The sequence below is a fragment of the Grammomys surdaster genome, unplaced genomic scaffold, assembly GCF_004785775.1.
Source record: "Grammomys surdaster isolate TR1022 unplaced genomic scaffold, NIH_TR_1.0 264, whole genome shotgun sequence".
Lineage (NCBI taxonomy): Eukaryota > Metazoa > Chordata > Mammalia > Rodentia > Muridae > Grammomys > Grammomys surdaster.
In genome coordinates, this window is record NW_021604705.1 from 2,370,179 (window position 1) to 2,393,967 (window position 23,789).

The following is a 23,789-nucleotide window of genomic DNA, read 5'->3' on the forward strand; positions in this document are numbered from 1 at the left end:
TATTCTGCAGGTGAGTTGAACAGGAAAGTTTCTAAAATAAAAAAAAATAACCTCTACCCTTATTGTTGACTTGAGAAGAAAATTTCTAAATGTTTTTCTCTAATTTTTATTAGGAGAATGAAGTAAGAAAGCTGACTCTGTAAACTCATTCTTCAAGGTAAGAGAAAAACTACTGCTTTAGAAATGTATGTCATTTGAAACAGTAATGCATACTATGAAGCAAATTGAACATATTTCAAACAACTATAACAAGGTATATTTCACCAAGAAGCTGGATTAAGATTTAGTTTCTTCTTTGACAGTATGGTAAGCTTTCCTTATTTCTCTCCAGGCAGCAAGTACCTTCACCATGTGAGCTATATCATTAGCCCAAGACTGAGACTATTAATAAAGAATGTACAAATTCAAAGATAAGAGTTCTTCTACTATTTCATAGCAGATGTACTGGATTCCATACAAGCAGAGTAACTATATCCTCTCTTGAAAAAATAATTTCCATCTTCAAATAATCAACAAGGAAATGGCTGTCAATAGGGATGATAGAGAAGCTGAGAGATGGCTTAGTGGGTAAAATACTTTCCACAGAAGCACAAAGGCCAGAGTTCCATGCCCATATGAATCCTGGGCATGGTAGTGCATGCCTGTATGTCAGTGCTAAGAGACAGACAAGAAGACCCTAAGCACTTGCTGGCCAGACAGTCTAACCAAATTGTTCTATGAGAGAATCTGTCTTTAATAAATTTACAAAAAAAGGAGAGCAATAGAAGAGACAGAACTTCAATCTCTGGTCTCCAATGCACATGCACATATGTACACTATGCCCCTATAATCATGTGTGCATGCACAGCAATAAGATATAAATCATAGCAAATATAAAACACTAAGTACAAGTAATAATAAGCATGATACCTGGAGATAATTGTTCAAATGGGATTAATTTTCTTTTTTATATTTTATACCAGACATCTATTTTTTGAAAGAAATCAGAAATTTGCTTTCCTTTTCAAGCAGTAATTTAAGAATTCTCAGCCACTGCATGTGTGTTTTAATCTACCAAGAAAAAATTTAAATAAAAAATACTTTCAATGTACCTTTTAAGCAGATATATGCAGACTACAATGCACATATTAAATCCAACCATTTGGCTGCTTTTGTTGTTTAAGATTTATTTTTATTTTATGTACCTGAATTTTTGCCTGAACCTATGGATATGCATTGCATGTACCCCTAGTACTTGATTGAGAAAGTCAGAAGAGTATACCTTGGAACTGGAGTTATAATTGTTAACCAAATGTGGGTGCTGGAAACCGATCAAACCTTGGTCCTCTCTAAGAGCAGCAATGCTCTTAACGACTTAACTCTTTCTCCAGTCTTCTACTTCTGGTTTTTAAATAGCTTTTGTTGTAACACAGATACATAAATATTCCAACCATCTTTTCTTTTTTTATTTGGGTATTCTGCCTGCATATGTATATGTTTACTACATGCAAGCTCGGTGCCCAGAGGCCAGAAATGGATAGCAGATCCCTAGAACTGGAGCTATAGGCAGCTGTGAGCTGTCATGTGGCTATTGGGAACTGAACCTAGATCCTTGACAAGAGTAGTAAATGCCTTTAACCACTGAGCCATCTTCCACCTCCCATAAAAATATCTTTAAAACATGGTGAAAGGCACCAGCAAGATAGCTCAGCAGGTAAAAAGATCCTAGCCACACAACCCTGACAGTTATGTTAAATCCCAGAACATACTGAACCTATGCAAAACCAACCAGATGTGGTGGTTCATTTCTGTAATCCTAGCCCCAGAACTCCTATGGTAAAATGGGTGGGTGAGACAAGAGAATCAGCCAAGCTAGAGATCACTTATGCCTCAGAACCAAGATGGAATGAGAGAAAAGACTGGAAAAGTTTTCTGACTTTCATATGCGCAACCATTCTCCCAGCCTCCCTCCTTTCCCCCTTCCCTCCCCCATCTCTCCCCACCCCTCTCCCTCCCTCCTTCCCTTTCTCCCTCCCTCCTTCCCTCCCTCCCTCCCTCTTTCTCTCTCCCTCCCCCCCCTCCCTCTCTCTCTCTCTCTCTCTCTCTCTCTCTCTCTCTCTCTCTCTCGTGTGTGTGTGTGTGTGTGTGTGTGTGTGTGTGTGTGTGTGTGTGAGAGAGAGAGAGAGAGAGAGTCTAAATTAACAAAAATAAATCTTTTAAAAAATAACATTAAAAATAACAATAAAATGTAAAAATGTTTAACATTTTTTTGAGAATCTTCCATGACCTCTAACATTGGAATTTACCAGCTCAAAGGCAGGGAGTCATAATTGGCATCTACTGTATTTCCTTTGTTTAGCCCCATGGTGGTTTGACTAGGAATGGTTCACTGTTTTTGAGTAGTCACCAGAGCATGGCACTGTTAGGAGCTGCAGTGTTGGTTGTTGGAATTGGTATGGCCATGTTGGAAAAAGTATGCCTTGTGGGGGGGAGGGGAGTAGGGGGTTCAAAAGCCCAAGCCATCCCATAGTAGTCTGTCTCTCTGTTATGTGTCAAATGTAAAACTCCCAGCTATTCTTCCGGCACCATGCTGCCATGCTTCCCTAACACAGAAGGTGGTACCAGGGACTAGGGCAGTGGTGTGATAGGCCTAACTGTGTTGCTTGTTCACAGAACGTGGACTTTGGGACTCTGGATTAGGAAAGCAGTTAAATGCTTTAAGTGGAGTTTAATGAGCCACCTTAGTAAAAGCAGGGAAGACAGTGGTGCTGAGAGCAATATAAATCTTGATGGCTCAGCTCAAGAGGTTTCAAAGGAGATGTATATTAATAAGTGGCCTGGAAACTGTTCCTGGGTTATTTTGGTGAAGAATAATTGGTGCGTTCTGCCCTAGTCCAAAAAATACGCCCAGGACTAAATTGAAGGTTTTGGGATTAATGGCATTGGAGGAGATTTCAAAACAGCATAGTATTGTCTGTCCTTTGGCTATGCGTGGCTACTCTTATGCAGATCTCTTATGGAGAAGAGTAAGTTGAGCAAGGAAAAACACAAATGTACAGTTTAGGACAAAAGGAGCATTAGGAAGACAAGGAGCTAAATTCAGTGCTCAAGGAGATAAAGTTTCAAGAAAAGCCTGATGCTGAATGGAGTAAAGGGAGTGGTGACCTCAGGGGAAGACCCACCCAGCCAAGCTTTGAACTTGGGAAAAAGAATTTGAAAGAAGTTTATAGCTAGGCATTGTGGCACATGCCTTTAATCCCAGCACTCATAAAGAAGCAGAGGCAGACAGGTCTTTGAGTTTGAGGCCAGCCTGGTCTATAGAGCAAACTCCAGGACAGCCAAATTTAGGCAGTAAAGGAAACCATAGAAAATAGAAAGCTGGTGAAAATGTACTTGAACAAGGGACCCATGTTTCAGCAGCAGCAAGCAGCAGAACATGACAGTTTCAACCACATGGTCTGGCTTTAGAGTCAAGGATCCAAGAAAGGGGTTATGGAATCTCCCTTCATGACTGAGAAAAACAGCTTGAGGCCAGGCATGTTAGGAGTGTCTCTGCATGGAGGACTAGAGAGGCCAATGGGCAGGGAGTTGAACTTGAACACAAGAAGTGTATTGCAGTCAGCAAAGCTGATAAGAGTTGAAGATCTGAAGAACACTTTTACATCAGACACGAAGATGCAGAGTTTGGAGTTTTTCCTGCTTGTTTTGGTCTTGCTTTGGTCCAGTATTTTCTCACTGTGTTCCCTTTCCTCCTTTCTGAAATGGTAATGTATATCTTGTGCCATTATACGTTAGAAATATGTTATCTGCTTTATGATTTTGATTTAATAGGAGGTTATAGTTAAGAGATTGCCATGAGTATCAGAGTCTTTGAACTGTGGACTTTTAAACACTGTTGAGATTGTGATAGACTGTGGGGACTTTTGAAGTTAGACTAAATGTACTTTGTATTATGATATGGCTACAAGCCTTTGGGGATTAGGGAGTAGAATGTGGTGGTCTGAAGGAATCTGATAAGGAGTGGCATTATTGGAGGTGTGGCCTTGTTGGAGTAGGTGTGGCCTTGCTGGAAGAGGCATGTCATTGGGGGATGTGATTTGAGGTTTCAGAAGCTCTAAGTCAGGCCTAGTGGCTCACTCTCTCTTCTTGCTGCCTGCTGATCCAGATGTACAACTCTCAGCTACCTCTCCAACTCCATGTCTGCCTATGTGCCACCATGCTTCCCACCATGATGATAATGGACTAAACCTCCAAACTGTAACCCAGCCCCAGTTAAATGCTTTCCTTTACAAACGTTGCCATGGCCATGGTGTCTCTTCACAGCAATAGAAACCCTAACTAAGACAGCTAGTCTCAGATCTTTCAGAAGTGCCGTGGTTAGAATATGCTTAATACAGGGTGTGGCAATAATTGGAGGTGTGGCCTTGTTGGAGTAGGTGTGTCACCATGGTCATGAGTGTGGGCTTTAGGACCCTCATCCTAGCTGCCTGGAAGTCAGTCTTCTCCTAGGGGCCCTCAGATGAAGATGTAGAACTCTCAGCTCCTCCTACATCATGCCTGCCAGGACTCTGTCATGCCTTGATGATAAAATAGACTAAACCCTTCAACCTGTAAGCCAGCCCCAGTTAAATGTTATCCTTATAGGAGCTGCCTTGGTCATGGTGTCTGTCACACCAGTTAAACCTAAGACAAGAAGTAAACCACCCTGCAGCTGGGAGAAAGTGGATAATTGGCCAATCCACTGGTCATGGGCTTAGAACTCATAGTCCTTCCTCAAAGCAAATGAGTAGCAGCTTTGGAGATTAGCAATCACTGGGCCCTGGCTCAGCACTCCCAATCTCCATAGTAATCTACAGTATTCTGCACTAATGTCTGATATGGAGTTCGGAGCCACTGACCACCCTGCCTTTCAGTTTGAACTCTGGTACTAAAATGTGGGAAGCGGGTGGAGATGCTATGAGGAGATATCCCTGTCTACATCTTCCCTTTTTCTAAGATTGCAGTCTCCCAAACAAACGCTGTGGCAAGGTGTCCAAGACTGGTGACCAAAGACTGCTGACCTATGGTGACTGTTCTCTGTTTTCAGGTACCCCAGACAAGCTCATTCTCAAATAAGAGTCCTTCTTACAAGATGGTGTCTGTTTATCACACTCTGAGATAAACATATCAATTTCTAATGTGGGCTCAACACCAATCCAACTCACCTCCACACAGACATTCCCTAGATGTACAGCTTTTGAGAACTCTGAGCTTATCCTGTGGCAAGAATTGGCACAGTCTGTTTTCCCCAGAGTTGCTTGGCTTTGCCCTCCTCCCTGGTCAGGCTGGAGCTATGGATGCCATCATTCTGTTTCTCTGTGCTTTTCAAAGCTGCCCCATCATTACTTTTTTTTTATTCCCAATGCTATTTTGACAATTTTAGCAACTGACAAAGTAGCTTTGAAGAAAGTAGCTTTGTTAGAGATATAAACGGATATATCCGGATGACAAGGGCAACAGGCAACAAGGAAAAGATCACAATAATTAGCATACTAAAGCCACAATTCTATATGTATAATAACAAAGTGAAAAAATAGATTTAAGCTCAGATACTGTATCACCTCTCTCATATTACTAGGTAGACTTTAATCCCAGCACTTAAAAAGGCAGAGGCAGATGGATCTCTGTGAGTTCGAGTCAGCCTGGTCTATAGAATGAGTTCCAGCCAGGACTACACAGAGAAACCCTGTCTTGAAAAATAAAATTAAATAAATAAATAAATAAATAAATAAATAAATAAATGGATAGACAAGTTATGAAAGATACAACACATTAGACATAAATGGCATATATAGAACAAGCAATCAACAGAACATGCAAATGCATAGAAAACACCGATGGAAACTAGCCATATGTTATATTATAAAGTAGCTATCAACAAAATTTCAAAAGCTTGAAGCCTTTCAGAATATAATCTTTACAGAGTTGAATTATGTTTAAAATGTAAGTTAAAGGTAACTAGAATATCTATACCTGGAAATTATAGCTCCATTTTAAAGATAATCCATGATTAGACAGAGAAAAATTAACAAAATCCAAACATGATTCTTTGAAAAAAATTAATCTTTAGGTAAGGCTTAGTAAGAAAACAATGAGGGATATACAGATTTCAGGATTAGAAGTAGTAAATCTCTACAGATTTTTTTTTTTAACCAAGCAAAAGGCATTAGCACCCTCTGCCCTCAGGAAATGCTGAAGCAGATGGATCCTAAGTTTGAAATACCTAAGCTGCATATACAGCAAGATTCTATCTCATATATATATATATGATATATATAATATAATATATATATTATATAATATATAATATAATATTATATATAGTGATGCAGAAATTTATTCCCTGAAATAAGTTACTAAAAATGATGAAAAAAACAGAAATCTGGATTGTTAAGATCTATCAAATAAAGTGAATCTATTAATAATTTTCCTACAGAATTTTTTTTATTTCCACAAAGAAATATGGTCTAGATTGGTATCTGGTGAATTGCCCTGTGTTTCACAAGAGATAGTGTCAATCTTATAATGCTTATGTAGAAGATGACGAAAAAGCAAGGTAATCTTGATAAAACTAGATGAGGACATGACAAGAAAAGACAAGTATAGATCAACCTCTCCCATGAGTAAATATGTAAAAAAAATCCCAAATATTAACTCAGCTGTATGGAAAGAAATCCCAAAAACATAACCTACCTAATGGTGCTTTATTCCAAGGTAAAAGTCAAACAACAGAATTCAGTACATGAACAGAAAAAAAAGGTGTGGGCACCATGTATAATCTTGCTAGGAAAAAAATGATTTGGTATCTACTTAAGATAAGAATTCCCAGGAATCTAAAAATAGTAAAGAAATAAGAAAAAAATCTGCTGCAAACGCCCACAGAAGTCATAAAATACTTAATGTTTTCTGTAACACTGCATTAGGGATCCTAGCCAATGTAGTAAGTAGTAAGACAAGAAGTAAAATGGATAAAGATTGTCAAATGAAAAAATAAAACATGCATGTGTGAGCTTTGATCAATCTTTTTAAACCTGTAGAAAATTAACACCACTTAACACAAATATAAATAATCTGCAGATGGATATAATCAATAAATAAATCATTTAAGACCATAATTTTCAAGTCTAGAATGCTTAAAGACCAATTTTATGTCTTCATACTAGCAAAAATGGGGGAAAATATAATGATTTTAGTTATACTATAAATGCACCCAATATACATTTGACAACAGATTTATAATGCCTATATATTCTAAGCCAATGCCTATTTCTGAGACTGAGAAGAGATTATTTAAACATATCAAAATATTTATTGTATTGAGTGCATATAAGTTTTAATATTATAAAGATGAAAGTTTATCAAAAATGATTTATAAGATCAGTTCAAGCATAAGAAAAATCACCAATCTCTATTGATAGCTAATGGTTGTTGGAGGAGATGTCATCTTCAGTGGTATATCCACTGTTAAGATGCCCATGTTCATCCCATTGATGCTTAAGAATGCAATCCTAACTAAACTCAGTGAGTCACAACAAAACAAAGCAAGCAGACAAATGACATATAATTACAAAGGGGATTTCTTGGGTAGAAGGTGTTCAATGAGGAGTGTGAGGAAGACAAGAGAGGGTAATGTAGGCACGTAAAATGACCAAACTATGTTATATACATATTAAAAATGGTAAAGTTTTTAAACACTCAGAATGCTTTTCATGTTAATTGATAAGTAGATTTGCACAATTTACGTAGCAAAAGGCTAAGGATAGATAGGATTATCTTCAAATATAAAGCTATACAACTTTATTATCAAACAGTAAGACATATTATAAATAATAGTTGTTAAGATAGTATTATATTATTTCAAGAAGAAACTAGTAGACTGAAGAAATGAGAGAAAGAGCCCAGAAATGGAGGCAGAATGGTCCTATTATTTAAGACAAAAGTAATACTTGAAGGTATTAGACAAAATATGATCTTTTCAACTAGGCCACCTAACTTTTTAGGAACACTATTTAATCCTGGTCTCCACACTTCACACCACAAATACAAATAATCTGCACATGAATTATTGATATAAATGCAAAAAAGCAACATAGCTTTACAAGAAAACGATAGTACTTGAGTATTTGGAAAATCAAGCAGATTTATTAAGCTGGTTAGTATTAACAGTGAAGGAAATCTATAGATGACTTTATAATTAAGGAATTCTCTTTACACTATAGAGTGGAAAAAGTCAAGAAATAAAAATACAATGGGCAGTATGTTTATGCTACCTATACTTTTTAACATGCATATTTTAAGTAGATATTATTTCCCTGGCTGGGGAGATACTTATTTGCAAGCATGAGGACCTATGTTCAATCTCAAGAATTATATTAAAAACAAACAAACAAACAAAAATCTCAGGCATGTTGCAGTGTACTTGTGATCCCAGGGCTGGGCAGAAGAGGCAGAGGCAGATCCCTGAGACTTACTAGTCAGTCAGTCTACCTTACTTGGTGGCCTCCAGATCATTGATAGTCCCTCTGACACAGAACCAGGGTAGACAATGCTTGAGGAATGACACCTGAGTTTGATCTCAAGCTATCACATGCACTCGAATGCACAAAACATGTACATACATGCACAAATATATACATACACAAAACTATATTTGATATGTAGAGGTATAGTGGAGCTGAATGAATTACCACAATGTTGTACATATGTTTTTAAAAACTGGTCACAGATTTAGCCTATCAACTATCTAAAACAAAGATAAGGTTGTAAGTTCCATATTCATATGCCCAAAAATGTAAATAAACTAACTGCCTAGAATTAGACAACTGTTGACATTGAAATATGACAAGTCCTCTCACAGAAGTCGTCACAAAATAAGATACCTTTATGATATACATTGCTCATGACAACAGCATCAAAAAGACCCCCTAGATTGCGTCCTATCTTAGCTCTCAATGAACACTGAAGGAAGGTGTATAACTAGATAAGAGTAATTGGAAATATAAGAGTATGGAGCATGTGCAGAATAAATTTTCTATGATGTATAAACTGACCCAAAGATGTTGATCAATGTTCTACTACATATAAAAAGATTTGAATAGTTTTCATATTCATCATACCAAGGTATGGCTACACTCAAGCAAGTAGTAACAAAGAATTAGTTGCTGTGTTTAAAGCATATTATCATCAGTATATTCTGTAACTCTTCACATACATACATTTGAACTATAACCAAGTCCAGCAGAGCTCTTCCCCCTGAGTATTCAATATCTAAAATGCTAAGACTGCTTAAGTTCTCTCAGTTAGCTTGTGCCTCTGGGTACAGATTTGTTTATTTCCTTCCCTAGTTCACAACAGCTATAGTCAGCAAGTCAAAATTTAAAGTGTAAAGGAAAGGGCTTCTGTAAGCACACCTTAAAGAAACAACAGCTAAGTCAGCAGGAAGAAACAGCAGGCAGCAAAAACAAAGACCTCTAAACACAAGTCTTATGGGGCCATTTAGCTAAAGGTACTATGGTACCTCCAGAGTCTCCAAGGACAGCCACTGCACAGCGCATATATTCACAGACACAGACCCAGAAGACACTCATCAATAGTTATTCCATCGTGCTGTCTGTATTCTCTCTAAAGAAGGTAGAGAAATGTGCAGCCTCTTTTTTTGTTAAGTAATTTATTTAAAATTTCAGTTATGAGCTTTATTATACAGAAGACTGTATTCCATAGTAAGTGCTGACTGAAGCAGTATACCCAAGGGAAGAATTTTAAACTCAGAGTAGATATTAGTTACATATAAAATATTAGCTCTTTATTCCTCACTAAAGAAATGAGGTGCTGTTCTAATTTGAAATAATACTAGTGCTCTGAAATACTATCTTACCCTATAAAAATGATGCTTCATGCTATTAAAGTATTTTAATTATAAAAATTACTATTTGTCTCTATCCTGCTTAACTTGTGTATTTCTTAAATCACCCTTGTCTTTTTCATCCAAAAGCCAGGAAAATTGATTTTGCGTAAGATGTCCTTTAAACTACAGTCTTTAGTTAGAGTTTCTACTGCTGCAATGAAACACCATGACCAAAAAGGAAAATGGTGAGGAAAGGGCTTATTTGGCTTATATTTTCAGATCACTAGGAAGTCTGGACAGGAACCTCAAAACAGGACAGGAACCTGGAGGCAGGAGCTGAAGCAGAGGTCCTGGGTGGGTGCTGCTTACTGACTTGCTCCTCATGGCTTGCTTTCTTATACAACCCAGAAGCATCAGCCCAGAAATTGTACCATCCATAATGGGGGGAGGGGAGGGCTCCTCCATCAATCACTGATTAAGAGATCCTACAGCTGGATCTTATGGAGGTATTTTCTCAACTGAGGATCTCACCTCTCTGATGACTCTAGTTGTGTCAAGCTGACATAAAACCAGCCAGCAGACTATTGACTTAAAAGTTTGACAAAAGTTGTTTTAAAACGTGTATTCTAATTGTTAAACATGAATATTTTAGTATTTTATATAATATTATAAACTGAAAAATGTATTAGATTTTAATTGTATTTGCCAATAGATCTAAAGCTAAAGAAATACATCAGCTTAAAAAAGCTATCAGCTTGAGCTGTAGAGATGGCTCAGTGATTAAGAGCACTGGCTGCTCTTCTAGAGGAAGATTCCAGAACCCACCCACGTGGTAGCTCACAACTGTTTGTAACTCCAGTTCCAGGGCATCTGACATCTCTTCTGGTCTGGCCTCAGTGAGCAATGTATACACACGGAGCACAGACAAACATGTAAGCAAAACACACATACACAAAATAAAAATCTTTGAAAATGCATAAGCTTAAAAGCAACAGAAAAAATGACTAACATGTGAATTTATGTGGATGAAAAATGCAGGTTAAAAAAGTCCAAAGGTGGGTCCAGCATAAAGCACATGGTTCCAGAGGCAAAGACAGGAAGATCTCAGTGAATTTGAGGCCAGCCTAATCTACATAGCAAGTTTCATGCCAGTTAAGGTTACACAGCAAGGCCAAGTACGAGAAAGGAGGGAGGGGAGAAACATGGAAAATATACCTTAATTTTTCAAAGTTGTAAATAATGAAAAATATGTACACAAAATAGGGTAGCTAAAATCAGTGTATAAATATTTTGGAGTTGAGTGTGGAAAATTTAGAGTTCTCAAGTGACCATTTTCTCTCCAGTACAACTTATGAAAAAATATACTAAATATTTATTTGGTAAGTACTATACAGTGGTTTTAGTCCACAATATATAAATGTTTACTATAACAAACTGAACTACACACACATATACACACACAATCATAATGAACCCAAATTCAATTTCTTTTCCTGACTATCCTAAAGCCTAATTCCAAAATTCAAAACAGTAACAATATTGTATTTGTATATGTTATTAAATCTACAGAATTGTATAGTTTTATGATATAGCACTGAACCTAAACCAAAACTATATCTAACTTTTTAAGGAAAAGAAAAAGCGTTACTGTGCAAGTATAAGAAATTATATGTAGTGGTTGGAAGTTGGTTTTGTTTGTTCTATTTTATAAATTCCCACTTTTCCAGGACATCAATAAAGAATCACAAAATGGGCCACAATTCAAATGTTTAGAGAAAAACGCATATGCCTCACCTAGCTGCTATATTTTTCTACCATTATCATCGTGCTCATATTTGGAAACATTAATGCTTGATGGCTATTATTCATTTTAAGTCCATCACTTGAAATCCTTAGCAATCTGGTCCAACATTATTGTACACCTGACAAAACAATGAAGAAAAAGAGGAGGTGGTACTAAGACACTAGCTAATGACAACGTTTATTACATTTCCACTAGATGAACTTCTTCCATCTTTCGATGTCAAACTATCAGGAAGTTTGGAGTCTATTGAAGCTATGATGAGCATAAGGACTCAAAAAGCACAGTTTAGGCTGAAACCTGCTTTGAAATTCATTTCTTTAAAAAAATCATTTTAATATCTCTAAAAGATAAGACTATCCGACTAGCTTATTTTTCTATGTATCTAACTTTGAAATTTGCCTCAATTTAAAACAATGTAATAAAGCCCATCTGTGCCAAAAGCTTGTATACTACACACTATAAATAATAAATATAATCCATATTATTTTACCACTTACAATGCAAACTGTGAACGAAAGTCTTCCTGACAGATGAGCATTCATGAGAATCCAACTTTTAAAAGTTGCTTAAATCATTGAATGTAACTCCTACGACAGATAGCTGCAATCTGCTTAAGATGCTAGCCACGATTTTACACAAGAAAAAAATTAAATAGACATAAGCCAGAGAGGCAGGAAAGGTTTCATCATTTACCTGGTAACTAGAGAATTATCACTGGTTGATGATTAACCAGGATGATGGAACAAAAATCATTTTAACAGAGCTTACTGGCTCTGAGTGGTTACTAAGAAGTGTATGCCTTGAAATTTATAAGACTTAAAGAAAATTTATCAGCGTGTTCAAAATCAGTTTTTTTTCTGAATTCTTGATTTATAGATAGTGGTTATCTATTTCTATATTTCCTGGAGGAAGGGATGCATTTACAATCAGGAAGCATTTAAATAAAGGCACATCTTCCAATAAAGGACTGACTGGAGGACTAGGAGCCTTCCATAATCCCGCTAGCAGCACTAGCACTGTAGTTGACAAGACTTAAAACACCCAATACAGATGTGGGCCGAGTGAAAGGAGTGAGAATATAGACGCCAACCAGAGGAAACAAGAGGACGCACTGGGATTTGGGGGCATCTAAGCGACTACTACAGCAGCGGGGTGCTGCTCTTCCCCCGCCCTCTTCTCCTCAGACACTAGCTGGCCGCTTCCACACAGATCCTCTCCGGCTCCGCCCCGGCCCTCGCCGGGGCAGCCTCCAACCGAGGACGTCCAGAGCCGAGGGCTGGTCCACGGCCTCGTGGGGGAGAAGCTACCGCCCCTCTGCAGGGCCCCGCTCGTCCGCGGACACGCGCGGCGCGGGCCGCAGCGTGGAGCCCCAGCACCTCCCTCAGCCCGGCGCCCGCAGCCCCGCACCTGCACACGGTGATGAGGTTCCTCCGCTCCACCGCAGCGTTGCGGGCGCTCAGGTTCTTCTTGCCGCCGCCGCGGCTCCCGCTCAGGCCCCCCAGGCTCCGGGAGGCCATGGCGGGCTCACCTCCGCGCCCCCTTTGTCTCCAGCGGTCCCGCAAGCCTAGCACACCTGTGTCCCGCGGCCTTCTCTCACGATGGCAGCCCGCGGTGAGGGAGAGGGGCGAGGAAGGAGCGGCGGAGCAGGCAGGGTGTGGAAGGCAGCGGGGCACCCGCGCCCGGTACCCGGGTTCCACACGCGCGTGCACACACTCACACACGCACACACACACGCTCACTCACACGTACGCACGAGCCACCTCCGCCCTCGCTCGCGCGCGCCGCCACCGCCACCGTCGTCCACGAGAGAAGCGCGGGCGGGCTCCGAGGCTCCCCTAGGAACGCCGCACCGGCGCGCGGGCGAGCCTGTCAGCCTAACCGCACGTCATTCTTCTAGCAGGGCGGGGGCCGCTGAGGTGAAGCCCCCCCACCCCCTCCACGCCTGTCTCACGCAGCCCCGCCCCCTGCACCTATGGGAACAAAGCCGCTCCAGAGAGAGCCAATGACGAGAGGCGGGGGGCGGGACCCGCCCCGGGAGCCTTTAAAGCGGCTCACTTAAGCCCCGCCCTAGCGCGTGGGCCTCTGTCAGAACGCGGGCTCGGCTCGTGCGGCGTCTTGGTGTGCGCGGCGAGGCAGCGGTGGCTTGGAAAGCCGGCCTTACTGTACCCAATCCACAGCGACTCTGGTCCGCAACCACCCTGACAAGACTAAGTCTCAAATGTTCATGATAGATTCCTGCTGGGGCTTCAGTTGCCTCAGCAGGAGAATGCCACAGTTGCGGGAGGTGGGGCGGGGTTACCTAGAACAGAAGGGTTCCATCTGTCCCAAACCCCTCTGTGAGCTTGACAAACAACGACACTATGGCATCAGGGCATGTGCCCATGGCATTTCTCTTCACGTGAATCTGATTAAAATCCTTAATTCTCCTCGAGGGCTCATCCTCCCTCCTCAGTCTCCAGCACAGCCTGAAACCCAACTACCATAGAGAAATGAGTGTTGTGTGGCTGGTCGAGCCTAGTGTTCTGTGCAGTGAGATCTGAATGAACTTGCGGCCCGTGAGCTTTGGGGAAGTTTGACTAAGGGCAGAAGGAAATCTTGCCTTGGAGGCTTAATAAGCCACTTGGAAGGACCATTTTGCAGAGTCTCCACTTCTCTGGCCTTACCTGTGGGAGGCTTCTGGCTTGAGGCCCTGATCTCTGTCCTACTTCTTTAAACTATTGAATATAATTATGTTAAAATAAAAATATTTGTAGGCAAATACTTAACTGTTGCTACAGACGATATTTGTGCATTTGTAAGATAAAATAACTTAGATTCTGAACTTTATCTTTCACATGAATAAACGCAGGTGAAGTTTCCATATATATAGGGGTATGTGATTTGTCGATGCAAATGTAATCAAATATTCCCTGTATTTTCAATTGTCAAACATGCTTGTCAAGGAGGCCCTCCTGGGAGCTACATCCTATCTTTTCTTGCTAGCCTAACCATATGACTTCAGAACCAGCTATCAGAAAACAGAGGCTTTGGCTGTACAGCCAGTCTTAGCAAAATATTTACACTAGCAATGGCAAACAGAACATAAATTGGGAATTATTTTTTTAAGCCTGAGATTATAAGTGTCTAAAGAAATGCATAGAAAATCATTAATTTTAAAGAAAATTTCCAGAGCAAAGAATGGTGGCATACTTTTGCAATCCCAGAATTCTGATGATGTGGGTAAAAGGAATACCTTGCTTTGTTAATTAATTAGTTCTGTGTTGTTGTGACCAAACTATGTAACACAAACAGTTTGAGGGAGGAAGGGTTTATTTGGGTTCATGATTCAGAAGTTTCATGGCATGGAAGGCTACAGGAGAGCATTGAAGTTGATATCAAATCTGAGAGGATGTGGAGTGACAGAGAATCCATCAGGGATAAGACAACTCCAGGACCTTCTTTCAGTGACCTGGCTCCTCCAAGTAGGTCCTACTGTCCAAAGTTTCTACAACCTTCCAAAATAAAGCCACCAGGTGGGGACAAACACTTGAGGCCTGTGCCTCTGAGAAACATTTCAGATGCAAATTGAACACTAGGCCCTGTCTCAAAAAGATGTAGGGAGTAGGAAGATGTCTGAAGTCAAATGGTAGGCAACCTTGTTTGGTAGAAGTTGACCATGTGTAGTCATTTTAAAATAAAAAAGTGAGATTGGCTTTCTGGCATCAAGTACACTTTCATGTTATTTGTACTATAACCGTTGTATTTCTGACTGAAAACAGTAAAATTTACCTTAAGTTATCAGGCTACAATGTTAATTTTCATTGCTTTTAGTGGGATCACCTGTCACTTGCTTAACACTCTTTTACCATAAGAATTCTTTTGCATGGACCGTTCTCATTAAACTACCACTTGGGGGCCTCATTTGATAAGATTTCTGCCCCCCCCCCCCCCACACACACACACACTTACCTTGAGTGATATGTTCTGAGTGTTTTCTGGATTACTAATCTGGAAACAAGAAATTAAAGGAATTAAAAATCAGTTATAGTTAGTATGTAATGTACTCCTACTATAGAACTTCAATGAGTTTTCACACTATTTTTTTAACTTCTTTTGGTAATAAAATTTCAATTCACTATTTGAATATTTGCATATTTAAATATATTAAAAGATTCACTATAGGAGCTATCCAGATAGCTCACTCAGTAAAATATTTGAAAAGACTTGAGTCCAACCCCCAGAACTCATTTTCAAAACTCTGTTTAATGGCATGCTTGTAAGCTCAACACTTGAGAGGTGGAGACAGATCCCTGGGGCTTGTTAGCTGTGGGTCCCCGGTTCCGGAGGGTGTCCCACGATGATCTCCCAGCTGAGGACAGAGTGAGAGCATTGAGGGTCCGCTACTGTCTTTGCCACCGCCTCTGCCCTTGTCTCCACTGTCCATTGGTCTCTGGCCAGGCCTGGTGTGAGAGGTCTGGGCCAAAGGGTACAGAGTGCGAGCAGGGAGGAGAGATTGCCTGCCCCCACTGCTGCCTCTGCCTGAGTCTCCACAGTCGCTGCTCGGTCACTCCCAGGTGCTGCACCTGTCTCTCAGAGCTGAGTCAGCTCGAGCTGGGCTGGGCCGATAGGAAGCTGGCTAGCTGGCAAAGAAGCAGCTTGGTGTCCCAGGAAGGTTCCCAGAGAGCAGATCTCTCTCTCCCCAAGTGTTACAGCTCTAGTGTTACAGCTCTTGTGACAGAAACTCTCGGACACCAGGATGATTCTCGAACACACCTTTACTTCTCCTGAATACAGCTCTTATATACAGTTTCAGGGTGGGTTAGGGTCTGGCAGCAGATGACGCCTATTGGCTTGGTCTGAGAGCGTGGAGATACCTCATCTACATGTGGGAGAGCCTGAGGCACTGTTCCTCCTGACTGATGGTCACAGACCACTCTTTGGGAGGGGCTGTGGAGGGCCAAAGCTGAATGAAAAGAACCAGGGCCTGGGGGCAGAGCTGAACACCTGCCGCCCTGATAAAGGTCCGGGTTCAAGACTTGCTCAACCAGGCACCCAGCTACTTCTCACAGCCCACTGCCCCACAACTGTGGGAAAATAAGCCACAGTGGTGTCCCAGAGACTTTCTACTCCAGCGAGTCCCACAAATAGGAGAAAGTCTAAGGTTCCAGAGGCTGGAGGCTTTGGGAGTGGCAGGCCCCAAAGACACGAGAATGTCTATAGTTCCAAAAGGGTTTATTTTCATGGCAGATGGTAGATGGATCTGGCTGTATCCCTGTGAAACTCAGGGCAGACTTGAGTTAAATAGAGAGAGAGAAAGGGGGAGGTTCTGGGGAAGCATGTTTAATTTGCTCTGCCCTCTGGCCTTCATTAGTATGTAAATCTCTAGGGCCTGAGGCCTGTAGTCAAGCCCTCAACCTGTGCACTTTGGGAGGGGCTGTAATGGCCTACGTGACTGAACAATGTAGGTCCATGCAGACTAGACTGCGTGTCAGGACCCTGGGTTTCTGCCGTTTCTCCCTTGGAGTCTCAGGGTTCCAGGCGCATGCCAAGCCAAGAACCAAGATACCCTTATGTAGTCTCACTGTTAGCCAGCCAATCTAGGTTGATGGGCAAAATTTAGAGTGATGAGAGACCTCTATTAAAAAAAATATAGAGGACTTCCGAGGAACTACAGACACTTAGAAGCCCAAAGTTTGACCTCCAACCTCTAAATGCATGTACACACACATACACATTCACACAAACAGCACTTCCATGCACATACACACTAAAAGATACACTGTGAAACGTAGATGCTAAGTCCATAGGAATGATGCTCACAGCATTCTTGCATACCATTATCCCCAATAATCTTCTGTTCTAAAGAAATAAAATTACAAATACAACATGTTAAAATTCTCAAGCACAAAATTCTGTAGGTCAGAGAGTACCACACATGCCATAATTTATGTTTTAATCTTAGAATCAAATTTTACCTACTAATCCTATAAAAAATACTAGCAGACCTGTCTTAGGGTTTTTATTGCTGTGAAGAGACACCGCGATCATGCCAACTCTTACAACGGAATACATTTAATTGGGGCTGGCTTACAGTTCAAAGGTTTAGTCCATTATCATCATGGTAGGAAGTATATAGCACATAGGCAGACATGGTGCTGGAGAGGTAGTTGAGAGTTTTACATCTGGGTCAACAGGTAATAACAGGTAAGAACTGTTAGCTAGTAGGCCTGGTTTGAGATTTTGAGACCTCAAAGCCTGCCCCAGTACCCTACTTCCTCCAACAAACCATACCTACTCCTAATGGTGCCACTTTCTGTAAGCCTATAGGGGCCATTTTCTTTCAAACCACCATAAAAAACTAATAATAACAATTTTTAAATGAAATTTTCAGACATGATATAAGAAAATGCTGATTTAATTTAATGAAACATTGTCACCTTAAATGATTTTTAAGAAAATTCTTATGAGATCTATAAAATCAAGAGAATAAAGTTTTATTTTAGCATAAATTTATTATGTCCCCAATAAATTTGGTATATACAAGCTTAACTGTATAAATATGATAGTAATGATTCTGTCTGGAAATCCCAGAGCTAATTTATTCATATAAATGCATATATGAATATTTATAAATTCACGTATAGATAGATATACATATATCTATACGTGAACTTATATCCACCAAAATCTCTGACTGGTATTCAAAACATGACTGACTACATCACTCAACTTAGCCATTTAGCCAGGTACATTTACATCAGCCAATAACTGAATTAGAGTAAAGAAAATTGAATATAGAGTCATCATTCAGATCTTGTCCAAGGAGATATTTAATTCACCACGGTTCACAAAATTGACCTTGATGATAATGTTACTATTTTCTGAGATATTTTTTGGCCAATTCGAGAAAACTGTGCATTATGGTGGTTAGGTTTCTAGCATATAAAAAGTCTCAGCAGTTTACTATCTTACGCAGATCCTTAGCTGTACGTTCTATAGGTCAGAAGTCAGCCACATACAATCCATGTTGGTTTTGCTGCTCAGAATCTCCCGAGATTGAAATCCAAGTGTTATGATTGAGCTGTTATTCTCTGGATGTTCTGGAAAAGACCTGGTCAATAGTGCTTTTGGAGTTTAACAAACCATAGCCCTGCTGGAGTACAGGTAGGACCTAATAATTGAGCTGAGGTTAAGGAAGAATAAAAATGAACTAAGAAAGAACTTGTAAGAGAAAGTATGGAGGCAAAAGGAAGAACATTTGCAATTGGTCTGAGGCTAGAGGAAAGAAACCACCTGTGGATAACATGGCTACAGCTCAGAGTAAGGAAGGGTGTTGGTTACAAGGCTAAAAAAGATGCCTAGGATTTGCTTTACACATGGGCTTGCTGGTCACATTGAGCATTTTCATCACTATCCTAAGAGCACCAAGAGGTCTTTGAGATTCTTGGAAAGAAGTGATTGACAAGATCAGATCTGAGTTTTGAAATGGTGGCCTTGGCTGATGTGGATAGTGGCTGTAACATTCAGTGGATCGTGCTACCCACAATGCTTAGACAGTACTCAGATGCAAGACCTCAGTAGAGAGGCGTCTCACTGATAACGCCCGGAGGGGGCATTTTGTTGTTTTGTTCTGTTGCTGTTGTTTGTCTCTGTGGATGGACACCATTTCTTACTTTAAATCCTGACTAGTTTCCTGATAAAAGGTTGTTAGATTGTGCAGTCTCATTGCAAACCAAATTGTGCTAAAAACTCTGCTGCCCAATCAGTGCTGTGTTTTTCCTATGTGTTCTCTAACTCAGAACAACTGAGTTACTGGAAAATTCTCCCTCTGTGTGAGAACCTCCACTCAGCACTTATTAAAGTTTTAGAATCCTGGTCCATTATTTTTGATTAAAACCTCATAATAAATTTCAGAAAATACAGTGATTCCCTGTATAACGGGGGTCAGTTTGTTTTGCTAGATGGAGTATCTCTACATTGTTAATTCCTGTGTTCAAGAGATCCTTATGTGTCAGACTCTCCAATGGTTGAAACTGTATGATCTGTGCCTGTGTCTAAAGGAATGTCTGGATGCAAATTACCCTGCTTGTGTTTGATTTTTACTTAAGTGACCAATAGCAAACATGTAAGGCCTTGAGTCATTTAAAAATACCACAAAGCCAGCAGATCTCAAAAAACTTCTTTTAATAATTACCTTAGTTGAGGTTTCTATTTCTGTGATAAAACTCCCAGACCTAGTGCAACTTGGAGAGAAAAGGTCTATTTGGCTTAAATATCCCAGGTCATAGTCCATTAGGGAGGCCAAGGCAAGTACTTAGGGCAGGAACCTGGAGGCAGGAATAGAAGCAGGCAAATGGAGGAGTACTGCTTACTGGCTAGCTCTCTATGGCTTGCTCAGTCTACTTTCTTATATAGTTTAGCACCACCTACCCAGTGCATACCAGTAACCCCAACCCCGGGGACAGTGGGAGAGATAGGCAGATCCTGAGGCTCTAGCTAGCCAGTGAGTTTAGCCAAGATAGCAATCTTTAGGTTTAGTGAGAGATCTTGTCTCAAAAACCAAGATTAAACAATCCAAGAAAGGCATCCTAACATCCTAGCATCGACCTCTGGTCTCCATATATGCCCATTTGCACTCAGCACACAAATACACACACACAGAAAGAGAGAGAGAGAGAGAGAGAGAGAGAGAGAGAGAGAGAGAGAGAGACAGGGAGACTGAGAGAGACAGAGACAGAGGTTAAGAGAGAGAAGCTGCTCTCTTAAAACCTTGTTACATTTATACTGTGCAGTAGCCAACATGCTAATTTACTAGTTCATAGTATTCATTTGTTAGTTAATTTACTATGAACATAGTTATTAAGAAAGTCACACACGGGGATAATTGTAAGGCTCTTCATCTTCAATTTAAAAGATACAGTTAGTTTTACTTTATTCCTTTGATTGCCATCACCACAGTCTGGACAGTTTTATAGATCTTTACCATCTATAGTTTAGATCCAGAAATCATTTTTCCAGAGTAGAATTAATTATATCCTGTCAAGTTTCCAAACTGGAGAACCAAACATGACTTCTTGCTCATGTGTTTTACTGTGCTTTATTAATAGGCTATTTTAACAACTATTACACAAATTTGTAACTTGTGTTAGATAGCATGCGAGGCCAAATACAGCATAGTGGTAAGGTCATGTAATCCCACTGTTCCCAAACCTGTGTTTTCTCTCTCCTTCAGTTAAAATCAAAGTCCTTGTGATGACAGACCAGGACAGAATTTAATAACATATCCCTTCTCTTGCTCTTTCTTTCTCTTTGGTCACTTGCTCCATCCACTCTGGCCTTCCACTCATCCTTGAATATGACTTTGATGCTGTTGCCTCAGAGCCCATGAGCTGTCTGGACTACATACCGGAGGACTCATTCTTTTATTTCCAGAAGGCCACTTACTGTAGCACACACTTTAAATTGAAAACATCTGTCCGCTGAATTCCTCTTTGTTTTAAAATTAAAATATAATTACACCATTTCCCCCTTACCTTCCCTCCCTCCAACTTTTCCAATCCCCCTTGCTCTCTCTCAAATTCCTGGTCTCTATTTCTTTGTGTGTGTGTGTGTGTGTGTGTGTGTGTGTGTGTACATGCACACATGCGCACATGCCTGCTCGTGTATAGTGTGTATTCCAAAGTGTAGGTACTGGATAGTTTATGTGTTAACTTGACACAAGCTGGAGTATCACAGAGAAAGGAGTCTCCCTTGAGGAAATGCCTTCATGAGATCCAGCTGTAAGGCATTTTCTCAATTAGTGATCAAGAGTGGGGTGGGGGTGGGGGCATTATTGGTGGTGCCTGGGCTGGTAGTCCTGGATTCAGTAAGAGAGCAAGGTGAACAAGCCAGGGAAAGTAAGACAGTAAGTAACATCCTTCCAGGGCCTCTGCATCAGCTCCTGCTTCCTGACCTCCTTGAATTCCAGTTCTAACTTCCTTTGGTGATGAACAGCAATGTGGAAGTGTAAGCTGAATAAACCCTTTCCTCCCTGCGACAGTTTGTATATACTTGGCCCAGGGAGTAGCACTAGTAGAAGATGTGTTTCTCTTGGAATAGGTGTGGACTTGTTGGAGTAGGTGTGTTACTGTGGGTGTGGGCTTTAAGACCCTTGTCCTAGATGCCTGGAAGCCAGTATTCTGCTAGCAGATGAAGATGTAGAACTCTCAGCTCCTCCTGCAACATGCCTGCTTGGATGTTGCCATTTTCCCTCCTTGATGATAATGGACAGAGCCTCTGAACCTGTAAGCCAGCCCCAATTAAATGTCCTTTTTTTAAAAAAAATTATTTATTTATTTATTTATTTATTTTTCAAATCGTAATTTTTACTTATTCACACAGGGGTTATAAACACACAAAGGCAGGACATGGGGAAGGGGATGACACCAGAGGGTGGGTGTTCGGCGGAGGGGGGGGAATGTACAGATATCTTTCAGAACAGGGTATCGGCTAGGTGAAGGTTCAGGGGACAGGTCACTATGACTCTGCCTAGGATTCACTTGTCCTTATCTAAGTTGGTATTATCTGCCAAGGCTACCTATTTACAAGGTCTATGACTACTCAGGCTGGTAAATTTCCACAAAAGCTGCCTGTTTATAATAGCTTATAGCCATCTGTTTCAATGTTTTTCCACAGAGACCCAAGACTTGGTGTTAGTATACATGTATGACAGGCCTATTGCTGATTTTAGGCCTATGGCTGATTTTAGGCCTTCAGTGTATAAGCAGGGCTGTCCCTGACATCTCCCTTCTCTAAGTATAGAAGGGATGTGACGATTCTAATCTTGCTAAGGCAGGGATAGAGGCCTGACCTCCAGTATTTGAAGGGGACCTTGTAATGGCTCCAGTCCCCCTGTCATTTTCCAGTGAGGCATGGGGGCCATATCCATCCCGATGTCTTTTTCCTGGAAAGGGGATACTTTTGACATCAACCCCTATGCAGTCAGGCTTGTCCCTCAGGGAATAAATATCCTTTTAAGAATTGCCTTGGTCATGGTGTCTGTTCATAGCAGTAAAACCCTAAGACACTTCCCAACTTGCTTCTTGGTCATGATGTTTGTGCAGGAATCGAAACCCTGACTAAGACGGTATATAAATACAACTTGTTCAATTTTCATAATGCTATTTATATGTATATGATTTCAGGACTGAACACTTGATATTGGGTAACCAGTTGAGAACCTCTTCCCTGGGGAAGTGTATGTCTCCTAGTCTCAGCGTTCTTTAGTTGCCTGTAGCTCTTTGTCTAGGGTTAAGGCCCCTTCCATGTTTGCATGTCTATTGGTATCATCCTTGTTTAGGCAGCCATGTTGATGATAGTTCATGGGTCTAGTTTCTCTGTTGTTTCTAGGAGATATAATTCCACAGCAAACTTCCTGCTCTTCTAGTTCATACAGTCTTTCTACCCCCCCCCTTCAGCTATGATCCTCAAGCCTTAGTTGTTGTAGATTTATCATTGGGGGTTAGGCATCAAACAGTCACTTGTTCTTGGCATTGTGATCAGTTGTACAATTTTCTATAATGGTCTTAATCTGTTGTAAAAGGATGTTTATTTGATGACAGAGGGAGACTTATACTTATCTGTGGGTATGACAGTAAATATTTAGAATGTAATTAGGAATATACTGGTTTAGTAAAGTGGTAGTTGAAGGCTCTTCTCCAAGATCCTTGACTGCAATAGCCTTGGGTAGTTGACTAGGTCTCCAGTACTAGGTCATGTTGGTTATTGTTGTAGTTCATAGGCATCATAGCTAGGTAGGACTATTGGTTGCTGCCCTCTGTGTACCATGAGAGCTAGTCCTCAGAAGGAACATGTTCAGGTCAGATCCAGCTTAAGTCCACAGGGTCCTATGTCCAAAGTACATGTGTCTTCAGAGATAGGGACTTACTTTCAATCTTGAGAGGTAGCCAAGGCAACAGCAATAGTCTATAATAGCAACATCTCGAAAGAAGGCTTCCAGTGTTTGGTTTTAGGACTTTATTAGGTAGTTTAATACTCTTGAGGGAAACGTTGTTAGCCTAGATATCTATCATCTTGAACAAAAAGTATCTGAAAATGGATCAAAGTCTTAAGTTTGAAACTGAAGCTACCAGAAGAAAATCTAGG

General features: G+C 40.6%; 2 protein-coding genes across 3 annotated transcripts in view; one reads left to right on the forward strand and one right to left on the reverse strand.

Moving 5' to 3' along the window:
• The window catches only part of Rundc3b (RUN domain containing 3B), a 115,222-nt gene extending 101,802 nt beyond the window's left edge, over positions 1 to 13,420 (reverse strand). Inside the window, exon 1 of one of the 2 annotated variants that reach the window (XM_028776063.1) lies at positions 13,074 to 13,420. In XM_028776063.1, the coding sequence (XP_028631896.1) occupies positions 13,074 to 13,183 (110 nt within the window). In that variant the 5' untranslated portion in view covers positions 13,184 to 13,420. The remainder of the gene's footprint in view (positions 1 to 13,073) is intronic. The other variant, XM_028776062.1, reaches the window with a different exon arrangement.
• Positions 1 to 23,789, forward strand: part of Abcb1 (ATP binding cassette subfamily B member 1) — a 144,806-nt gene that overhangs the window by 36,724 nt on the left and 84,293 nt on the right. The window contains exon 2 of the mRNA XM_028776061.1: positions 114 to 157. The gene's annotated coding sequence lies outside the window, so the exon portion shown is untranslated. The remainder of the gene's footprint in view (positions 1 to 113; positions 158 to 23,789) is intronic.